The 18,857-nt window shown below is 42.0% G+C and overlaps 1 protein-coding gene across 7 annotated transcripts in view; it reads right to left on the reverse strand.

The window, feature by feature from the left end:
* The window catches only part of NFATC1 (nuclear factor of activated T cells 1), a 106,439-nt gene that overhangs the window by 40,911 nt on the left and 46,671 nt on the right, over window positions 1–18,857 (reverse strand). For 4 of the 7 annotated variants that reach the window (XM_010708284.2, XM_010708281.2, XM_010708283.2 and 1 more), the window contains exons 6-7: window positions 8,218–8,273; window positions 6,399–6,531 (exon numbers count right to left, since the gene is read on the reverse strand). In XM_010708284.2, the coding sequence (XP_010706586.2) occupies window positions 6,399–6,531; window positions 8,218–8,273 (189 nt within the window). The other 3 variants (XM_019613694.2, XM_019613692.2, XM_019613693.2) reach the window with 3 other exon arrangements.

Here is an 18,857-nt window from a genome sequence, read left to right on the forward strand (position 1 = left end):
CTAGCAGCCAAAATGAAATAAACTTAACAGCACATACTGTAAAAATGAGCAACCATGATTCATATTTTCACCTTAAAAAAAAATAAAAAATAAATCCCTCGTGGCCAACCCCCCCCCTTCCCTTCCTGCTCTGCGCAGGCTTTGCAGTGATCCAGCTGTTCCCTGGGCTCAACAAAAGGACTTGCAGCAGGCCTGGCTCCGCTGCACTCGCTTGTCCGGCGCAGATCCAAACCAGGTCTGCGTGTGATGCGCACCTCCTCACTTTCACGCCTCCTTTCTTGCTTCTCATTTTCACTTCCTCGTTTTCATTCTCCAGCCAGTCTGCCTACAAGATGCTAGGAAGGGTCAGTGCCTGTGCTGCTCAGGGTTCTCAGTGGTGGGCATCCACTCCTCCCCACCAAGCTCTGGAGTTCACATGAGCCCCACGCCTTGGTCAGCAGCATTGCTCCATTCTTTTTCACTCCTCTCCTCATGCTTTCTCCTGCCTCACTGCCTCACTGCAGCACAAAAGCATTCCTCCTTGCAGCGGCTGTCACACATCCTGCAGCTTGTGATCCTTTCACAACCCAGCCCTGCTTTCCCTTCCTTCCCCAGCCACCCCCTTTGTATGGCATTTTTGAAGACCGTGGCTAGGTAAATAATTTTGCCAGCTTTGATATCATAATTGAGCAAATACTCAGAGCTGAGAGGTCTTGGTAAACGATCACTAAAAAGTGTGCTCATTGTCACATTAGAGCAGCAATGCTTTGCATCCTCATTGTATTGTTTTCTGCTAATGTGACCAACATGGTGTTGTCACTTAGAAAGTGAGCTGTGGGCGGAAGAAGTGAGGTTAAACAGAGGCACATCTGCTAAATGTAATCACTAGAAAACTGCTGAATATCTCATCTATAGCACACTCAAGAGATAATTTTAGAGTTGAGGCAGGAAGTTAGTAAGATGCTGACAAAAATGTGCAGTGGGCACCGCTCACCATTTTCAGAAGCACACTAAGAACTTTCTTCGCTTTTCCACTGCTGGGTGGCAAACAATAACAAGGCGCATCCAGTCACCACAAGCAGACTCTTGGCACAGCTCAGCACACATGCATCCAGAGAACCTCTGCTGCTACCAAGCCCCTAGTCTAAGAAGCCAGACTTTCATACGTAAGATTCCACCCCAGCTTATGGAGCTGCTGGCACAGAAGTAAGTTTCAGAAAAGCTAGTTGTAAAAGTAAAGGCTATGCTCTTGAAAATCTGGTCCTACAGATGGCAAAACACATACCAAAGTAAAAACTGCAAGCAAAGCAACACCGTTGTAATAAATACTAGAAGTAGTGGATTGATTTTTTTTTAATAATGATTTGAAAATTAAGAAGCCTGACAGAAACAGAAACTGGAAATGCTTTATCATCTACACTTTGCAAAAGCTAATTTTTCATTCCAATGAACAAAACACATCAACTTGCTTTTTTTCCCATGTATTAAATTTTTCCTGGACAAACTAGCCTGTCTTTGCTTTGTCAAATACAATCACTATCTGTCTGAATAAAATACAAAGAAAACTGTTAACTCCTTTGTAGTATCTGTATAGTATTTGTCAGATAACAGAATCACAGAGAGCATTAGCATCTATCTGCAAAAAATAAGTTTTTGAACAAGTTTCCTCTGTTTTGATGTACCTACTTAAAAGATATCTGAAAAAAAACCCCCAAAACAAAACAAAACAAAAAAAACCAACAGAGATTCAACTCTTATCATTCAGTGAATTATTTAAAATCTTCTGCAGTCTTGCATCTGTGCTGGAGAACTCCTTCAGCTTTCTTAGCAGATGAAAGCACAGGATTTTGAACCACAGCATACATATCAGATAGTGTGCTTCTTCATCTTCTGGTTATACTTCAAATGCTACCACTTAAGTCTAGCGATTTCAGAAGAATATTCCTCCTGTTTGAGAGGCATATATATGCCATTAGCATGATCAGTTCACATAATAAAAATGATACAGTCATAAACATGAGGGAAAAAACAGCATTTTTCTAGAAGTTCAATAATGGCATTCTGAAATGTTCTGCTGTGCATAGTAGAGTCAACAGAACACAGAGCTACAGCACTGGAGGGATTCTAAGGTAGAATATCCAAGTATTTGTACTTCGTGCTTTGTGCAGGTTTCTGACTGCAGTGCCTGGTTCTGAGCCTTGCTCCTCATATTTTAATGGGACGAGGCAGTGCAAGACACGTTACTTACCATATGAGCTGTGGGGATTCACCTGTGCCAGAATGGTAAGGAAACAACTTTTATTTCTGTGCCAGGCATGCCTGGGGAGTGGTCTGGAGAACATAAAGCTTGAAGGCTCCAGGACAAAACTGATATGCAATTGCTCTATAATATGATGCATAATAGTGAAACACTACTAAAAAAATGATACTGCAGCCACTTATGTACAATACAGGCACATACAGGACTGGGGATAGTTCAAATTCAGCAGAACTGGACCCGTAATTCAAAATTTCAATGAAAAGTGGATTACAAGTACTCAGGTTTACACTCTGTCCCCAACCAAAGACTTAAGCTGGCCCCCTCCCCAGACCTAATCTCTTACTTTTGAAGCCTCTACTATGTTTTGTTTTGGTTTCGAAACTTTTCATTTATGGAACAGTAAGATTTTCATTTATGGGATATTTCTTTTCTCTGAGGCAGGAACTTGTTTTCACCAAGTAAGCTTCTGCTCTACAAAACCTTTAAGTGCAGTCCTGCCATATCTCCGCAGCACAGGAGAAGCCTCATGGCAGTGAAACCATAGCAATCTGCTGGAGAGGGCAGTTTGTGCTGCCTGCGTGTCACAGAGCTGTACTCCAAGGAGACACTCCAGGACCATCCTCTGGGGGTAGGATGAGTGACGTCACATGTCCCTGGATCCACTGGCTGTTTTCTCCTAGGGAATGAGGAGAAACAGGAGCTACAGGAAAGCAAAACTATCACTCTGCAGTCTGGGTGGCAGCCACACAGTGAGTCCCTAGCTCTTCACATCCCACTGGCTGCAACTGCCTGCACTCGCACAAAGCCACTCCAGGAGTGTGGCCATGGGATTTGCACAATACCTGGGCTATATGCATCCATTTTGCTTTGGCACAGTTCAATTGGGCTGTAAAATATATCTAATGTGTATCATGCGGTTTTGACAAAATCCCCAATGCAGAAAAACCTGCAGAATTATGGCAAGCAATTAAATGTTAGCACTTTGACTAAAGCACTGAATGAGAAGCTTACAGCAGAACATCTATGTGTTTAAAATCACATTTTATACTTGATGATCCACTTTGACATTTGCTTGTCAAAAAACTATATCAACTATATTTGTGGAATTTATTTAAATAAGAGTCAGAGTGTTACCTGGACAAAAATACTGCTTCATTTTTTTGTACCTAAATCACACAGTGGTGGTTGACTCAAACATCATTTTCTTAATGAGCAGAACTTTGTTTCTTTTATAATGCCTTGAAACTTTAAAATGATATAGTAACTGAAATCAAATAAAGCAGAATATCCTAAAAATCATTGCTAAAAGCACAGCAACTCAAGAGACTGATTTAGTCATTGTGACTGATTCTTGACTATGCAGTCAAGCTGATCACATAATCTTTAAAAGGCACAATAGAAACAATTACTATCAACACAGGGCAAAATCAGTTACAATACAGCTAAATAAATAAATAAGTAAATATTTACTTATTCTGATGATTACATTCAGTCTTACCACTGTCATGAGAGTTTGTAAAGAACGTAAGATATTTTTCAACTACTTATGTGTACATATGCATATATGGAAAGGGAATGTCAATGTCAGCAGGCAACCAAACAGGAACGGAAAAAGTTAAATTTGCTATTCAATACTAGCTTCCATTTCCTCTGCTCTGAATTTATATTTGTTCCTTCAGGTTTCTCTGCACTGAAATGAAAAGATTTCACAGGAATTCAAATCAGTACAGCAGGCTAAATATGACTCCCCATGTTTTCAACAATTTCCATAACTAAAGATGTCTTCAGAATAAAGCCTAAGCTGGGTCTCTGTTGCCTATCACTAGGTAGCTATTCCCACCACTTCACATCAAACGAAATATCAAATGTTTCAACCACGTATTGGTGATACCTTAAACCAACTCTAATACACAATACTATTCCCATGGTTTAGAATAAAATGTTTAAAGAAGTCCTATGTAAATGCTAGAGAAGAAAGATGGTGCTTAATAAGCAGCAACTTTCGTAGTATCATAGAATCATACACTTGTTTGAATTAGAAGGGACCTTTAAAAGCCATCTAGTCCAATTCCTTTGCAATGAACAGGAGCATTCACTGCTAGATCAGGTTGCTCAGAGCCTGGTCCAGCCTGACTTCGAATGTCTCCAGGGACCAGACATTCACCACCTCTGTGGGCAACCTGTGCCAGTGCTTCACCACTCTTGATGTAATATAACTTATTCGTTATATCCAGTCAAAATCTCCCTTCTTCTATTTTGAAACCATTTCCCCTTCTCCTATCACAACAAACCTGCTACAGAGTTTGTCTCCTTCTTTCTTATAGCCCCCTTTTTATCAAAAGGCTGCTTTTAGTTCTACCCAGAGCCTTCTCTTCTCCAGGCAGAACAGACCCAGTTCTCTTAGCCTGTCCTCACAGGGGAGATGTTCCATCCCTTGGCTCACTTTTGGGCCCTACTCTGGATGCATTCCAACAGGTCTGTGTCTTTCATGTACTGATGACTCCACATGTGGACACAGAACTCCAGGTGAGGCCTCACCAGCACAGAGTAGAGGGGCAGGCACCTCCCTCAACCTGCTGCTCACGCATCTTTTGATGCAGCCCAGGGTACAGCTGGCTTTCTGGGCTGCGAGGGTATATGGCCAGTACTCCAGTATCCACCAGTACTCACAAGTCCTTTTCAACAGGGTTGTGCTCATCTCTTTTGTCTCCAGTTTATTGGTAGTGGGGGTTGCCTTGATCCAGGTACCAGACCTAGCACTTGCATTTGTTGAACCTCATGAGGTTCTCCTGAGTCCGCTGCTCAAGCCTGTCTGGGTCTCTCTAGATGGCATCCTGTCCCTTGTGCATGACAGGCTGATGGCTGGACTTGATGATCTTTTAGGTCTTTTCCAAGTGAGAAGCTTCTATGTATCTGAAATACTTACGATGGTAACCTGGGTATCATCGCAGTACCTTTTGGCCTTTACAACAGATTTTAGTTGTTGAAAAGTGCCGTGCAAGAGAATAACAACTCTTTTCAACTTAAGAAATGAGAAGTCTTTAAATATACACAGATGTACCCACTGAGGATGAAATTTGCATAAGTAGGCTGATTCGGTGAAGCATAACTACTCAGCACATATGCAATAAGCAGTCAGTTGCCCATGTCAGGTTTCTTGTATTCTTATTTTAAAGTCCTGATAAAAGTCTGGAGTGTATGAAAACTAACCAGATGAAATTCCAAATATGCATTTTATGGCATTTCATCTGCAAAAAGTTGGCAGGTCTCTTCAAGACACGTGGCATGATCTAAGGATTGTTTTGTGGGAATTACTCTGACAGAGACTATTTTCATCGTAAAGTCTACAAAAAGCAAAAACCCAATCATTTTTCTCATTCCACTCACTTCCAGAACAACAAAAACAAAACCATCACCCTTTTCCCCAAAAAAGTGCTTTCAGATAAGAACCATTTCAAATTAAAAGAAATAACCTAAATTTGCTCTAATACAAGCCTACTTAGAATTCAGCTAGCATGAATATTTTATTGTCACTTTGTAGTTACCAATAAAATCTTCCAAAAATAAATTGGCATATTTGTTTCTAAGCATTTCTGCATGAAGCATTTTTACAGAGCGCTCTGATCTCCATACACACTGCATTTTTCACTGCTGCCCAAGGGTGGGACCATTGCGTAGCACTACTTCTACCCTGAGACAGCTGTGTAAAGGATGACTTGATGAGAAATGCCCACACCACCTCCAGCTGAGCCCAACACACTATAATGGTGTGATGCAAATTCAGACCTAGTACTCAAATCCAATGTACCATCTGGGGCCAAAAGTCAGACTGAGGGGTGTCAGCATCCCAGCAGAGAACTCAGCAGGTTCACAATTTGTGGGTACACATGTCAGTTTGTGCAGGAGTTTGTTAGCTCCAAAAAGTAGAAGATTCCTTGTATCAACATGTCTCTGCCACCAATTAAAATAATCTGCAGAAGCCTCTTAGGCAGGCAATAGAGAGAAAGGCAACCCTTGTGGTCTCTTCCTCACTTTTAATGTCAGGTATGCCTGCAAGTTACTCGGCATGCTAAAGAATTATCAGTGCCGTGTATTTTTCTAAGCAACCCTTGTTATCTCTTGTTTTTACTAACAGATAATAAGGAACATATTTTATTACCATTAGCAGGAAGATAGGTGAAAAGCTGGTACTGGCTTCTCTTTCTCTTTCCATTGCAGACATAGAAGTTGACCTGAACAGGGCTGGTAATTCTCTGATTGCGGAAAGGTGGTATCTCAACCACCAATGAATTCTGCAAAAACAAATAAATCAGAAAGTCAGGGCGTGATTAAGGCAGATGAATTGTACAGTAATATTTATACGTTAACTCCAAGAAGACTGGTCTCCCAAGGAGAACTGCATTCTCCCCATGGAACTGGTGGGTTTCATGCACAGGGATGCCTCCTGCTGCCCACAGTGTCCTTTGTGTGGACAATCACTACAGCTCCTTCCAGCTCTGAGCCATGCAGCATAAGCACCCAACACTGGAGGGCAGGACAGGCACCCTTGATATGGGGATGAGATGCTGTGAAGGACTTGGCTTTAGACTGGTCTGCAAAGCTAAGGGGGCACATTTAACAGCATGCTAGTTTTCAGAAGTCCTTTCCTCTGCCTCCCTGTCCAGGGCTGTCAAGTTTGTGAAGGACATTGCAGTGGATGAGACACAGGCTGACCAGGTTCCTGTTTGATGCCTTTACCATACACAGATTAGCACAGGAGGTCACCTGGGACATCTGCCATACACAGACTGCAGTGGCATACTTCTGGAGGAGGGCTGAGAAGAGCCTCACAGGTGAAGTCAAGCAGTTCAAAATCAGTAGAACAAAACATGATCCAAACAAAAGGATTTTATGATTGGAAATATGAAATATTAGCATGGCTCAGGTCTTTATAGGTTCACTAGCCATCAGCTCTTTCCTTTACACAAAAATTTGGGCCCAAAATCAAGCTATGGTCTCAAATGTGGCAGTAGAAAGAACAAACACTCACTGGCATGGCAGGCTGTCCTTAGTATATCCTGCTCTAATATAACTTCCTTTGAAAGGAGAATTAGGACAAGGATATAATTATTCTTGCAAATACACTTGTAAATATACAAGTATTTACATTTTTCAAAATGAAATGTATTTGGTGTTTTTTTAACTAACACCTCAGGAAGTTTTAAGTATGCTAATTTCTGTGGGTGGGAGATCTTTCAAGAACATCTCATTCTACAGCAAGGAGCTCTGAAGATCATGCAGATGATCTTCCACTGTCATAAAACAAGTGCTCCGGCATGGGGCTGGGGAGACTTGGCTGCTAGGGCATCGGCTTCCACAAATGCACAGCATAATCTGCTGTGATCATCAAAACCTCTCTGACACTTTGATGGAATAAAAGGGAATGGTAATCTTAACATTTGGCCTGTTTTCAGATGAGGTCTTTCAAATTGTGTGCCTGCCTGTCTCCAGTAGGTTCACAGCTAACAAACTATAGCATATTGCTACAGAAGTAAGATAGTTGCCATAATTCCCATTTATAGTCATGGCTGAATGAGCCACAGTTCTCCAACCCCGAGTTTGGTCTCCTGTGAGAGGACTCAGATTTCGTCTGCTGAAGGTATAGGAAAGCCAGGGAAAATGATCAGAAATTGTTTTGGGAGCAGAGAGGAGAACCAACCCAGCAAGACAGAAGATGAGCAGACAGGGCTGGCCCATCCTGGGCAATGAAAAAATATTTTCCAAATGGTCTCTTCTACTTTTGGGACAGCTTCCAATAAAGGCTTTTTACTCCATGCTCCCATTAAAGAAAGATTTCCAGAAGGGGAGGCCCAAGTACTTGTTCTGTTTCAGTGGGGAGACACACTGCCAAAGCCTTGGAAATCCCTCTTTAGTAACAGTGCTAGAGAAGGCAATATATGTTTTTCATCTCGATGTTAAAATATTTAAGGCAGACTTACTGGCTTGCACATTTCTTTGTCAGTTTTGGCTTCCATTTCCCACACATGGTGACCATCTAAAAGACAAAAGAAAAAGATATCGAGTTCTGTCCTTTTTTTCTTCTCCCAAGCCTAAAAAAGAAGGACTTTTCAAAGGATCTCTTTGATGGAAGGGGCATTGCATATATGAAAAACAGCTCTCAGAACACATATCCCAAGCTTTGCCCAACTAGGAAGCCATCTGGGTAACCCGCTATGGAAGCCCATTTATTCTCTTGGGAGCATACCATAATCTACAATACAGCATACTGTGATGTGGGAAAGCCACTGAGATGTTGTTCTGTCACTAATTTGAACAGTATGTGAAACTTTTCTACAAGTTACTTTCCCAAACATTTCTGTTTGGGAATACTGTTACCTGTAAGTTCTTTTGATCACTGTCTATGGAGTCAGTCGTGTTCAACATTAATATTAAACAAAACAAAAATATAGCATTAAGAAAGCTCCTCAGCCATCGAATATTTCATTTTATTATATTCCTAGTCTGGCTTGACATATTTTTGCTGCTTGGAACAAACAGCAAGACAATGCACTGGGAGATGTAGCTTCTATGCAGCATCTAGGTCCTGAAGAGGTCCACTCTATAGTTTGCCATAGCTGTTTTGAGTGGTGTGTCGGGTACTCTTAATTCAATGCATTCATATTTTCAAGCAAAAATGAACTTAAGCCACAGCTATCAGTTTCTACTGAGTACCTGCCTATTGGAATAAATTGGTTTTGTCTGGTCTCTTTTTTCTGTGCTTGACACAGAAGTACTTGGTCAGTAGGAGGTTATTTCCTTTTCCCTTGTGGCTTCAAGATGCAACGGAGAAATTTGAAACAAACAAACAAACAAACAAACAAACATGTAGGGTTTCCACTCTGCAAGCCTAGAAAAAAAACAGACGTGTACAAAAGGCCACAAGCAGACTGCTGTCTAAGTTCAGCAGGAGGGACACATGCAGCTTAACGAGTCCCACCACTGTCAGATGTCACTGGACTCAATGGAAAATCAGACCTTCTGTTATCTCTTTTGTGTATTTATTGCAGCATCAGGACATACAAATGCAAATATCAGCTATTTTGAACTTCATCACATAGATGTGCGCCTGCCTTAGAAAAGCAGCTCTTAGCAAGGTAGAAGAGTGAATGCACTTTCTCTTCTCTCTTCACTTTCATGGCCAGGATGGAGGTGACGCATTTAGAACTGTCTGATTTATTACAAATGTCTGTAAATAGTATTTTTGTGTACAGCTGTCCTACTGTGAAAGGAATGTTACTGAGGAACTAGCACTGGCAATTGTTTTCACATCCAAAACCGATTCTTTTTAACGTATGGAAAGAAGTGCAACGTGAAAGCTGCAACACAAATAGCACAGTGGATTTGGCAGGTATTTCTGTAGGAAACAATTAGCAGATCTACCCTTCATTTCTTCCTACATTTTAAACCATGACACTGGAAAAGGAATCCCTTTAATCGGCACTGCCACATTTGGGTTGGGAAGAGAAGGCTCAGCCAAACCATGCTCAAATCTCCTTAGCAAAGGCTTTAGGAGTGCCAGCACTGAAGCAGAGTTCTCTGGAAGACAGGTGATCACAATTTATCCAACAGATGCTTCCCCCAAGCTGTCAGTAGAAAAAGCTGACCAATATTCTGCAAGCCATGACATACCTGTTGGCTGGGAGCGGGCTCCTCTACCTCCCTCTCCCTCCCTACAGAGAGCCTGCAGCCCCTCACTTCCTCCCCACCCAGTTAATCAATCAGTTGGAAAGGTGACACAACATGGACGCTTATCACACATTCTGCAAAGGCTAGGAACTTTGGCTTTGTAAGGGTTTTTGTGTTGTTGGGTTGTTTTTTTTTTTTCTTTCTTTCTTAAATCTAAGGTGTCCAGACTAGTAGTTAATGTGTTCCATTTACCTTCGTAAATGTATTACATTACTTCAGTCTTTTTGCAGTGTTTAATTTCTGCTTTGAGAGACAAATGATCTGATTCAGGTTTCTGGTTTTTATTTCCTGCCAATACTTCAGTAAAATTCAAAATGACTCCAACTATCGCTAATCTTTCAATTACTTCATGCAGCAGTGCCTTTATGTGCTTCTGAAATTTTTATGATGACAAAGAGAGTTTGTTCAGAAATATTTTAAATGCTGTAAGCTAAACTATTAGGAAAATAAAAATCCAGAGCCGTGGTTTGTCTCTGGAAGCTGGTTAAGAACAATACAGTTTTTGCTCCAATAAATTCTCTTGAGACTTTGCAGATCATTGCTGCTTGACGACTGCAGGGAAGGTGAAGAGAGAGAAGGAGTAGGGAATAGACAACTCATTAACAGCTAGTGACATTTAATTTAACAAAACACACAGAGGAAAAATTGTTATGAAGCAGAGACTCAAAAAAAAAAAAAAAAGAAAAAAAAAGACAATTCCTCATATTACGTCTGGTAAACCAAGAGGGAAATCTCAACGCCCACGGACTGGGATCAGCTCCAGGAGGGAAACCTTAGACCACTACGTCAACCTCTTACAGTAAACATGTTTTGCAGGTTTATACAGTTCAGCTGAAATTTTTTAAAAAAAGAAATTAATAGTGGCTCTGGAACGGTTTGTGGGAGCTCAAAGCACCAGGAAAATCTGCCTCCACCAGAGAAAACTGCATTGCCCCCAGTGCCACGTGTGCTGAGGACCCTCAGAGGCAGGCGGGATACCGTCTCCCATCAGTGTGCTTGAGGAGTGAGGGCTGCTCAACCACAAAAGTTTCCATTGTACGCCTGCCACATCTGCAGCAGCCTGGTTCAGAGCCCAAGGCAACTCCCTCCTGGCTGCTGGCCAACCAAAGTACACCAGAGCAATTTATACCTTTCCAAAATGCAAATAATTCAAATTACAGACATAACACAAAGCTGAAGCAGACACATTTCAGGCATTCCCGTTAAAGTTTACTCTCTGGAATTACTGTACCCAAATGGGCAGTCGTTATATGGGGAAGGGGGAGGTAGAAGGAGGTAGGAGAGGAAGGAGAGGAGGAGGCAAGTAGGAAAAGAGAGAAGGCAGAAAAAGGCTTTTCCAAAGGTCTTATTTCATTCTCTCTCCCTTTGCTACTTACTTTTACCAAGTAATAAGAAGTGTCTTCTCCAAACCAAATGTCTGGCTTTGTTTTGGTGTTTTAGGATTTATATTGCAATGTTTTCAACTGAAAGACTTCCCTTTATATAGCTAAAAAGTCAAGGTATTCGTTCAGGTTTGTTTGTTTGCTTGTTTGTTTAGGTTCTTTTCTTCGTTTGATTTACAGAAGGAAAGGAAAACCAAACAGCTGCACACAGAATCAGAGGGGAAAAAGCCCTGCTGAGTAACCAGCAGAGAGCCCCTCTCCCACGATGCCAAAAGCAGCTGATTTGACAAACCAGGACTCCATCAGGGACTCAAGCCATGGGCTTGAAGGAGCTCTGAATCCCTCTTCTTCTGAACAGGCAGCACAAAGAGTGCAGCACATGAAGCCCCATCTCACAAGAGCTCTCTGACTGCGCCCACCTGACCCGGGTTTGGCACAGAGCTGTGCTCCATTCACAGATGGCCATCAGCACTGTTGGCAGCTGAAGACATTGAGTTTTGTCAGAAAGCCTCATGTTTAAAGACCCATCACTGCGCTGTGCTGGTATTTATAGCAGTCTCTGCTTTGGGTGTACTTCACCATGATTCATTTTTTTCAGCACTCAGAGCACCTGGGATTATGAATGATGAAATGCTGTGAACCTACCATGTTACTTGGGCTGGATTTTCAGCTCTGCAAAATACAAACATCCAATTTTGAAACGGAGCAGCTCAACGATGAATGGGTCTTTGTAGTCTGCTCTTATCAAGTGCCCACTCCAGTGTTAAAGGAAACTGCGCAAAACTCCAGAAGTAAAAATACTCTAATTCATTAGGGAATTCCCTGCAGTATGAGTCACTGAACGGCTTCCCCACCACACCCAGCTAAAAGATTTCCACATAAAAATGCACTGTAGGAGCTTGTTTTAACACAGAAGCAGCATGAAAAAAGTAGTGTAAACTCACACATAAAACCTAGCAGACCGCAACATATGTACGAGGGCTGCTCTGAAAGTAATGCCTTCTATTTTATTATGTTGGCCCATAACGTCCGAGGCAGATCTTGGCGGTATGGTAGGAGCGACTGAACCTTCCCGCCAATATTCTGTTCTATTTTGTTGCTGTGTGACAGATGGCAGCAGAGAGGCAGTCTGACAAAATGACGCCTGACATGGAAATGCGCATGGAGCAAAGATGTGTCATTGAATTCCTCCTGCGTAAAAAAATGGCAGCCACTGACATTCATCAATGCTTGCTGAACGTTTTTGGGGATCAAATAGTGGATGCGAGCACAGTGAGGTGGTGGGTGGTGTGTTTCAACAGTGGTGACAGCACCCTGAAAGACAACCCGTGTTCCAGATGGCCATGCACAGCTGTCACACCATGAAAAGAAGTGTCTCAATCAGCTCATCTGTGCGAATCATCAAATCACAGAATGGCCTGGGTTGAAAAGGATCTCAAAGATCATCTAGTTTCAACCCTCCTGCCATGAGCAGGGTCACCAATCACCAGACCAGGCTGCCCAGAGCAACCAACCAGGCAACTGTGTGCAGAACTGAATATTGACTTCAGTGTGTTGCAAACAATGGTGCCAGTGCTGGAATATCACAAAGTTTGCAAATGCTCACACAGGAACAGAAAGAACAGCATATGCGAGTTTGTCAGGAACTAATGAACCAGTCTGAGGCTGAAAGTGACAGTTTCTTGCATCACATAGTTACTGGTGATGAGATATGGTGTCTCCACTAAGAGCTGGAGTCGAAACATGAGTCCATGGAGTGGTGATATGTGAATTCCCCATGGAAGAAGAAGTCCAAGCCATCAGCAGGTGATGTGCACTGTCTTTTGGAAAGGGGCTCTGACTGCTACATCATGACACTGACTAAGCTGAAGGCTCAAATTTCCAGAATCATTCCAGAGAAGATGACAACCTTTTTCATGCAACATAACACCAGGTTCCGTACCAGTTTGAAGAGCACGGAACACACTGCCAGTCGTGGCTGGACTGTCCTACCACACCCACCATATAATCCAGATTTGGAGCCTTTTGACTTCTACCTGCTTCGACTCCCATCTGACTTCCATCAGATGGACTGTGTGAGCATTTTCCAAGTAGTGACACCATCACAGCAGCTGTGAAACAGTGGGTAACCTCTGCTGGCACAGATTTTTACAAGTATGCCATGCAGGCTCTTGTTCATCACTGGCAAAAATGCATAGCTAGTGCTGGTGATTAAGTTGAAAAACAGCATTTTGTAGGTGAAAATCTGCTCTGCCAAATAGTGTAACTGTGCTCTTTGTTGTAGCTTCCATGGAAATAAATAGGAGGCATTACTTTCAGAGCAACCTACAGTACATAGGTTCTTCACAAAACAACCACACAGTCAAACAGCTGTAAAGACTTTTCAAAGAAATCTTGTACTGTCTTCTACTTCTCACTGCCCATCAGGAAGGCTGGGTTTCCAAGGGTTTACAAAACTGATTTACCTTCTTTTCTCCAGGGAACTGTAAGAATAGTGCCAAAGGTTTGCAAGCTCACAATAGTCAAGTCGCCAGTATAACTTTCATTACAGGCTGAGAGATGACAGAAAGGGAAAACGATATACAAAACCAAAACAAAACTCCAAGCCCTGAAACCTGGGAGTGTGTAACATGCATATCTGGCAACTAATTACACCTTGGATCAATGAAATGGGCATATAGGCAGAGTTGTGATGTATTTAAGCTATCTTCATTACAGTGGGTTAAAACAGTCTATACTCTTTAGCAGCACTGTGTTCATTTGAGATACAAGAAGAGTAGACATCACCTGGGATTTCACTGCCTATACACAGTGTACATCTTATATTCTTTCAGCCTAAAGCTCAACAGTTTGATTGTGCTGGCTGGACTGTAAATCTGTATTTACATTCATATATTGCAAGTAAGACAGTGAAACTAACTCTATACTCCCAAAGGAATCCACTCCTTGATTAATGTGCTGTGAGACTACCCTAAACAATAGTGCCTATATTACATACCAGATTACTTTAACATATTCAGAACAGGTAGGACACAGATGCAATGGAAAACGCTCTGCAAAGTCTGTCTACCTTTGTATTCAACTACATTAGCACATATTCAGCTCCTTTAGCACTGAAGGATTTGTAAAGTTTTAATTTGCCAACCCCTTTTTCCCTCAGGTGTACCCTCCTGGCTCTGAGACTACTGATCCATGAATATGTCCAGAAGGAAAGGATGGGCCTCCAGTGAGAAAAGAAGATGAAAACTAAGGTGAAGTCCTGTCATTCAGACAGTCATTCAGCTTTGTGTGAAGATGCAATCGACTTCCATGCATGAGGCAGGTTAGACCAGGTCTGTGCTTGGGCTGAGGCTTAGAGGCAAAGGCAGCCACTCTGATTTTCATGTATTTTATTTCCCTCTTCCTTGCCAGGAAGATCCCAATTACTTTTCTTACCTCTTCTCTCAGCCTACTGTCTCACTATATTGATCCCATAGTTTGGTTCCCTATCCAGAACCAGTCTGTGCAGCAAGGCTCATGCAGAACTTGCCTAATTATAAAGCTGCTGTCTGTGTTTGTGTCCCCTTACAAGCATTTGCAGCATATGGATTTTGTGCATTCCTTCAGCCATACATTTCTGCAGTCTTGAACTTATATATAAATATTATGTATACTTATGTGAGTCTGTCATGCATGTGATGCTTTAAGTTCCTTTTTCTCTCTTTTTTACACTACAATTTAATTGCAATTTACATTACAATAAAAGTGTCACACAGCGACCTTGTGATAAAAATGCAGTACAAATTGTACCTAACAGTGCATTGGTATCTGTGCCATACATGAACTTCCTATCTGTCTGGTTCCTATCTGTCCCCTCAAAAGTTGAGGGAATCACTTTGCCTAAATAGCACACTTTTTGCTGCTTTTGCCACAGTATGTCTAACAGACTTAATTATTCTGAGTTCAAGTGTTTTGAAAACAAGAGTAATTTTAGTCCAGGTAATTAAAAGGAGGCACTGCACTGAAAACAGACTGATTAAGGCTCATTTTGAGCCAAAACCATCTGAAATGACCTGCCAGATCCTATTTTCAGCAGAATGGAGACTGGTTACACAATTTGTGCTCTCTGGCACCTCCCTCTATTTAAATTGATCTTGGTCTGAGGGTTTTATTTAAAAACTCTCACTAATTCCAGGCTTAATACACTCAACTTACCAGTAAAACTGCAGCTTGACATGCCTACAAAATTTCTCTAGAGCAAGCACAGAGAACAAAGCCCACCCACCCATCATCAGTCCTGCATTCTATCTTTGGTTACAGTTCTCTTATCTCCTTTTCTTCAGAATTTTACTTTCCTCTGGGAACCTCTAGTAGTCAGAACTTGGGTCTCTGCAGCTAAAAGTAAATAGAATAATCCTGGCCCATTTTCTTCAGTTTCATCTTCTACCTTGTATTTTTTCAAAGACTTTCAAAGTAAAAAACCTCACAGCCAGTTTCAGCCAAATTCTTAATTTTCTCTCCAAGAACAGTTATTTTGTTCTACCTCTTCTATGTTTGATGCCAACACCACCACTTGTACTGTAGCTCTCAGACCTGTAACACTTGAAGCGACCTTCCACTACTACACCCTTCTCATCTTGTAGATAAACATTTGGTTCAAATGTTTTCAATTCTACCCTCTTGTTTGTTTTTAAGACACAAGCTCTACATTTTATCTATGTGGCCACAACTTCTCATTTTCCAGAGACACACCATTATGGCAACTTATCATGACTTTGTTAGCAGAGTTCAAACAGTACATTTCTGAATGGCACTTTGATTTTTCTATCTCACTGTCTCCATTGTGTCCCTTATCTAGTTTCTCCTGTTCAAAAAGACTAGGCTCAATCATAGAGCTGTAATAACTGTGGAGAATTTGTGTTGCTGTAATGTGATGATGGGACAAGGTGTAGAGTGTCCAGTTTTGTTGTTGTGATGATATTACGTGTGAATCTATGATCCTGTTATTTAATATACATAATAATCCCTGATTATCTGCCTTGATATCAGCTTTCTTGCAACAAGGCACACTTTGGAAATGTCTCAGCACTATTCCTCTCTAAATATCATTGTACTTCCTTTCACATTGCTCTTGGAGGTGCAATTTTATTCCTTCAGCAGATCTAAAAAGACAGGCTATTCATCTTCCACTTCTCTTCCCTTTTCTTTCTGTGATGTCTACTTCAGACATGAACCAACTCTTAATGACCAGTCAGGGAAGTAACAGGAGATAATGAATTGTGCTCTAGCAGAAGATGCAGACAATCAGTGTTGGCAGTGGGGCACTACAAGGTTGACCCCTGTGGGAAAAGGCCAGCAGTTGCCACACGTGGAAATAGCCAATTCAAGCTTGGCTCTGCAGTGGACCCAATGTTGGCCAAAGTTGAGCCAAACAGTGATGCTGATGGCATCTCTGTGATAACATACTTAAGAAAGGATAAAAAGCACTGTGCAGCAGCTTTGAGGAGCAAGAAAAATGCAAAAGAAACAATCCTATAGAGAGCAGGTCCAGAAAAGGAGGGGGAGGAAGTGCTCCCAGTGCCAGATCAGAGATTTCCCTGCTGTCCATGGAGAATACCATGCTGAAGCAGCTTGTCCTATTGCAGTCCATGGAGAATAATGGCAGAGCAGATGCTCCCAACACAGGCTATGGATTTGCTCTGAAGGAAGCTGCAAGCCCAAGGAGAGCTCATGCAGATGCAGGCTCCTGGCAAGAGCTTCAGCCTGTGAAAGGAGGTGCCCAGGCTGGAGCAGTCTTTTCTTGAAGGACTGTACCCTGTAGAAAGGAACCATTTTGAAGAACTGCAGTCCATGACAAGTGCTGGAGCAGTTCATGAAGGACTGTCTTCTGTGAGAGGGACCCTATGCTGGAGGAAAGGGAAGTGTAAGGAGGAAGGAGCAGAAGACATGAAGTATTATGTCTTGACAGCAACTCTCATTCCACATCCCTCTAAGCTGCTTAGGTGGGAAAGAGGTAGAAGAGCCAGCAGAGAAGCTGAGTATGGGTGATTTCCCTGTCTTTATCTTGACCCATGATGTTTGTCATCTTGTTTTCTCCCAGTCCTGCTGAGGAAGAGGAGTGAGGGAGCAGCACAGTGGGAGTCTGGCAGCCAACCAAGGTAAACACCCCTTTTCTCTCCTATCTTTGGGCACTAATTGCTTTATTAGACTGTGGACTTTAAGGGCTGTGAACTCCTGTATATTTGGAGGGTACTGCTGGAACAGTAATAACTAGCTGAAATCTTGTGCTAGTTATAAATGGTCATAGACAAAGCTTTGATTGAATAGATGCAGCTGCTTGAAGCCACTCAGTTTGGCAATGACATGAAAGAATAAACTTCAAGCATCCATAGCTTCTGTAATAATTGAAAATTCACAGAATTGCTCAGACAAATTACTTTGAACTAGAGACTGGACGCTTATTCCTTGTTTCTCTGCTGTGCACAATAAATATCCCTGATTGATTCATCTTGTTCTTAACTGCAAGAGTAACTCCCAGGATGAGGCTTGCTGCCGCTGATACCATCTCATGCATATGGCTGCTGTCCCACTCTATCTTTGCCATTCCCTATGCTAAACAGCCAGGAAAAACTGAAACGTGCTGACATTTCCTACAAGCTGCATCATGGTGTCTGCGTGTGCGTGAAAGGGTTCCACCATCAAATGACTCTGCCATTTGATGATACTACTCGCTCAAGGATATCTGTTTCTGAGCAACGGCCAGAAACCCCTTCAGCTATCAATACATCTCCAGGAAGCAGGTTCGAATGACCTTCACATGAACTCCATGCTTCCAACTTGTATGCCTTTGAAATTTCCAGTTTATCTAGTTTCCAGAATTTTAAACCTCGCTGCACATGAGTCAGAGCATAACTGCTCACTGCCAACTGGAACATGTGTCCCGAACTTGGAAAAACAGATAGATAGAGACCAAATTATGTATTATCTGTCCATCTGACTAGAGGGGAAAGGGAGTTTTGTCACTTGCTTATTTATTATGTGAGCTACAATATGATTACCAGTGGGAAACTTGACCCCTTTTTGGCCAGTTGCCCCCTAAACTGTGACTGCTACTGGCAATGGAAAGAGCAATGGAAAGATTGCTGAGAATGTAAGATCTTTTACCAAATGGAATTCTGCCAAGACTCAGGTCACCCGTCTCCCCATCACATCACATCACGTCAAAACAGACTCCAAGCCCTGAGCTCCAGAGTACAGCTGAGTCAAACTCCAAAGCCCACATGCTTCCCCAACGCATCCGTTCCATCCACATGCTACTCAAGTGTTTTGGAACATACAATTTTCCAGAACTTTCCGTAAGTTCTCTGGAACTTAAAATACTGCACTTGAGTGTCTACTATGCAATGAAGTAACTTTTTCTCCCGCAGTGTACAGGAACTAGAGCTGAATTTCTCAGCATCCTTCCAAGAGTTTGAACTGACATTTGCACCTTAAAGCAGCAACTGATTGATTATAATCTTTGCTACAGATGG

This window comes from Meleagris gallopavo, chromosome 3 (assembly GCF_000146605.3).
Source record: "Meleagris gallopavo isolate NT-WF06-2002-E0010 breed Aviagen turkey brand Nicholas breeding stock chromosome 3, Turkey_5.1, whole genome shotgun sequence".
NCBI lineage: Eukaryota > Metazoa > Chordata > Aves > Galliformes > Phasianidae > Meleagris > Meleagris gallopavo.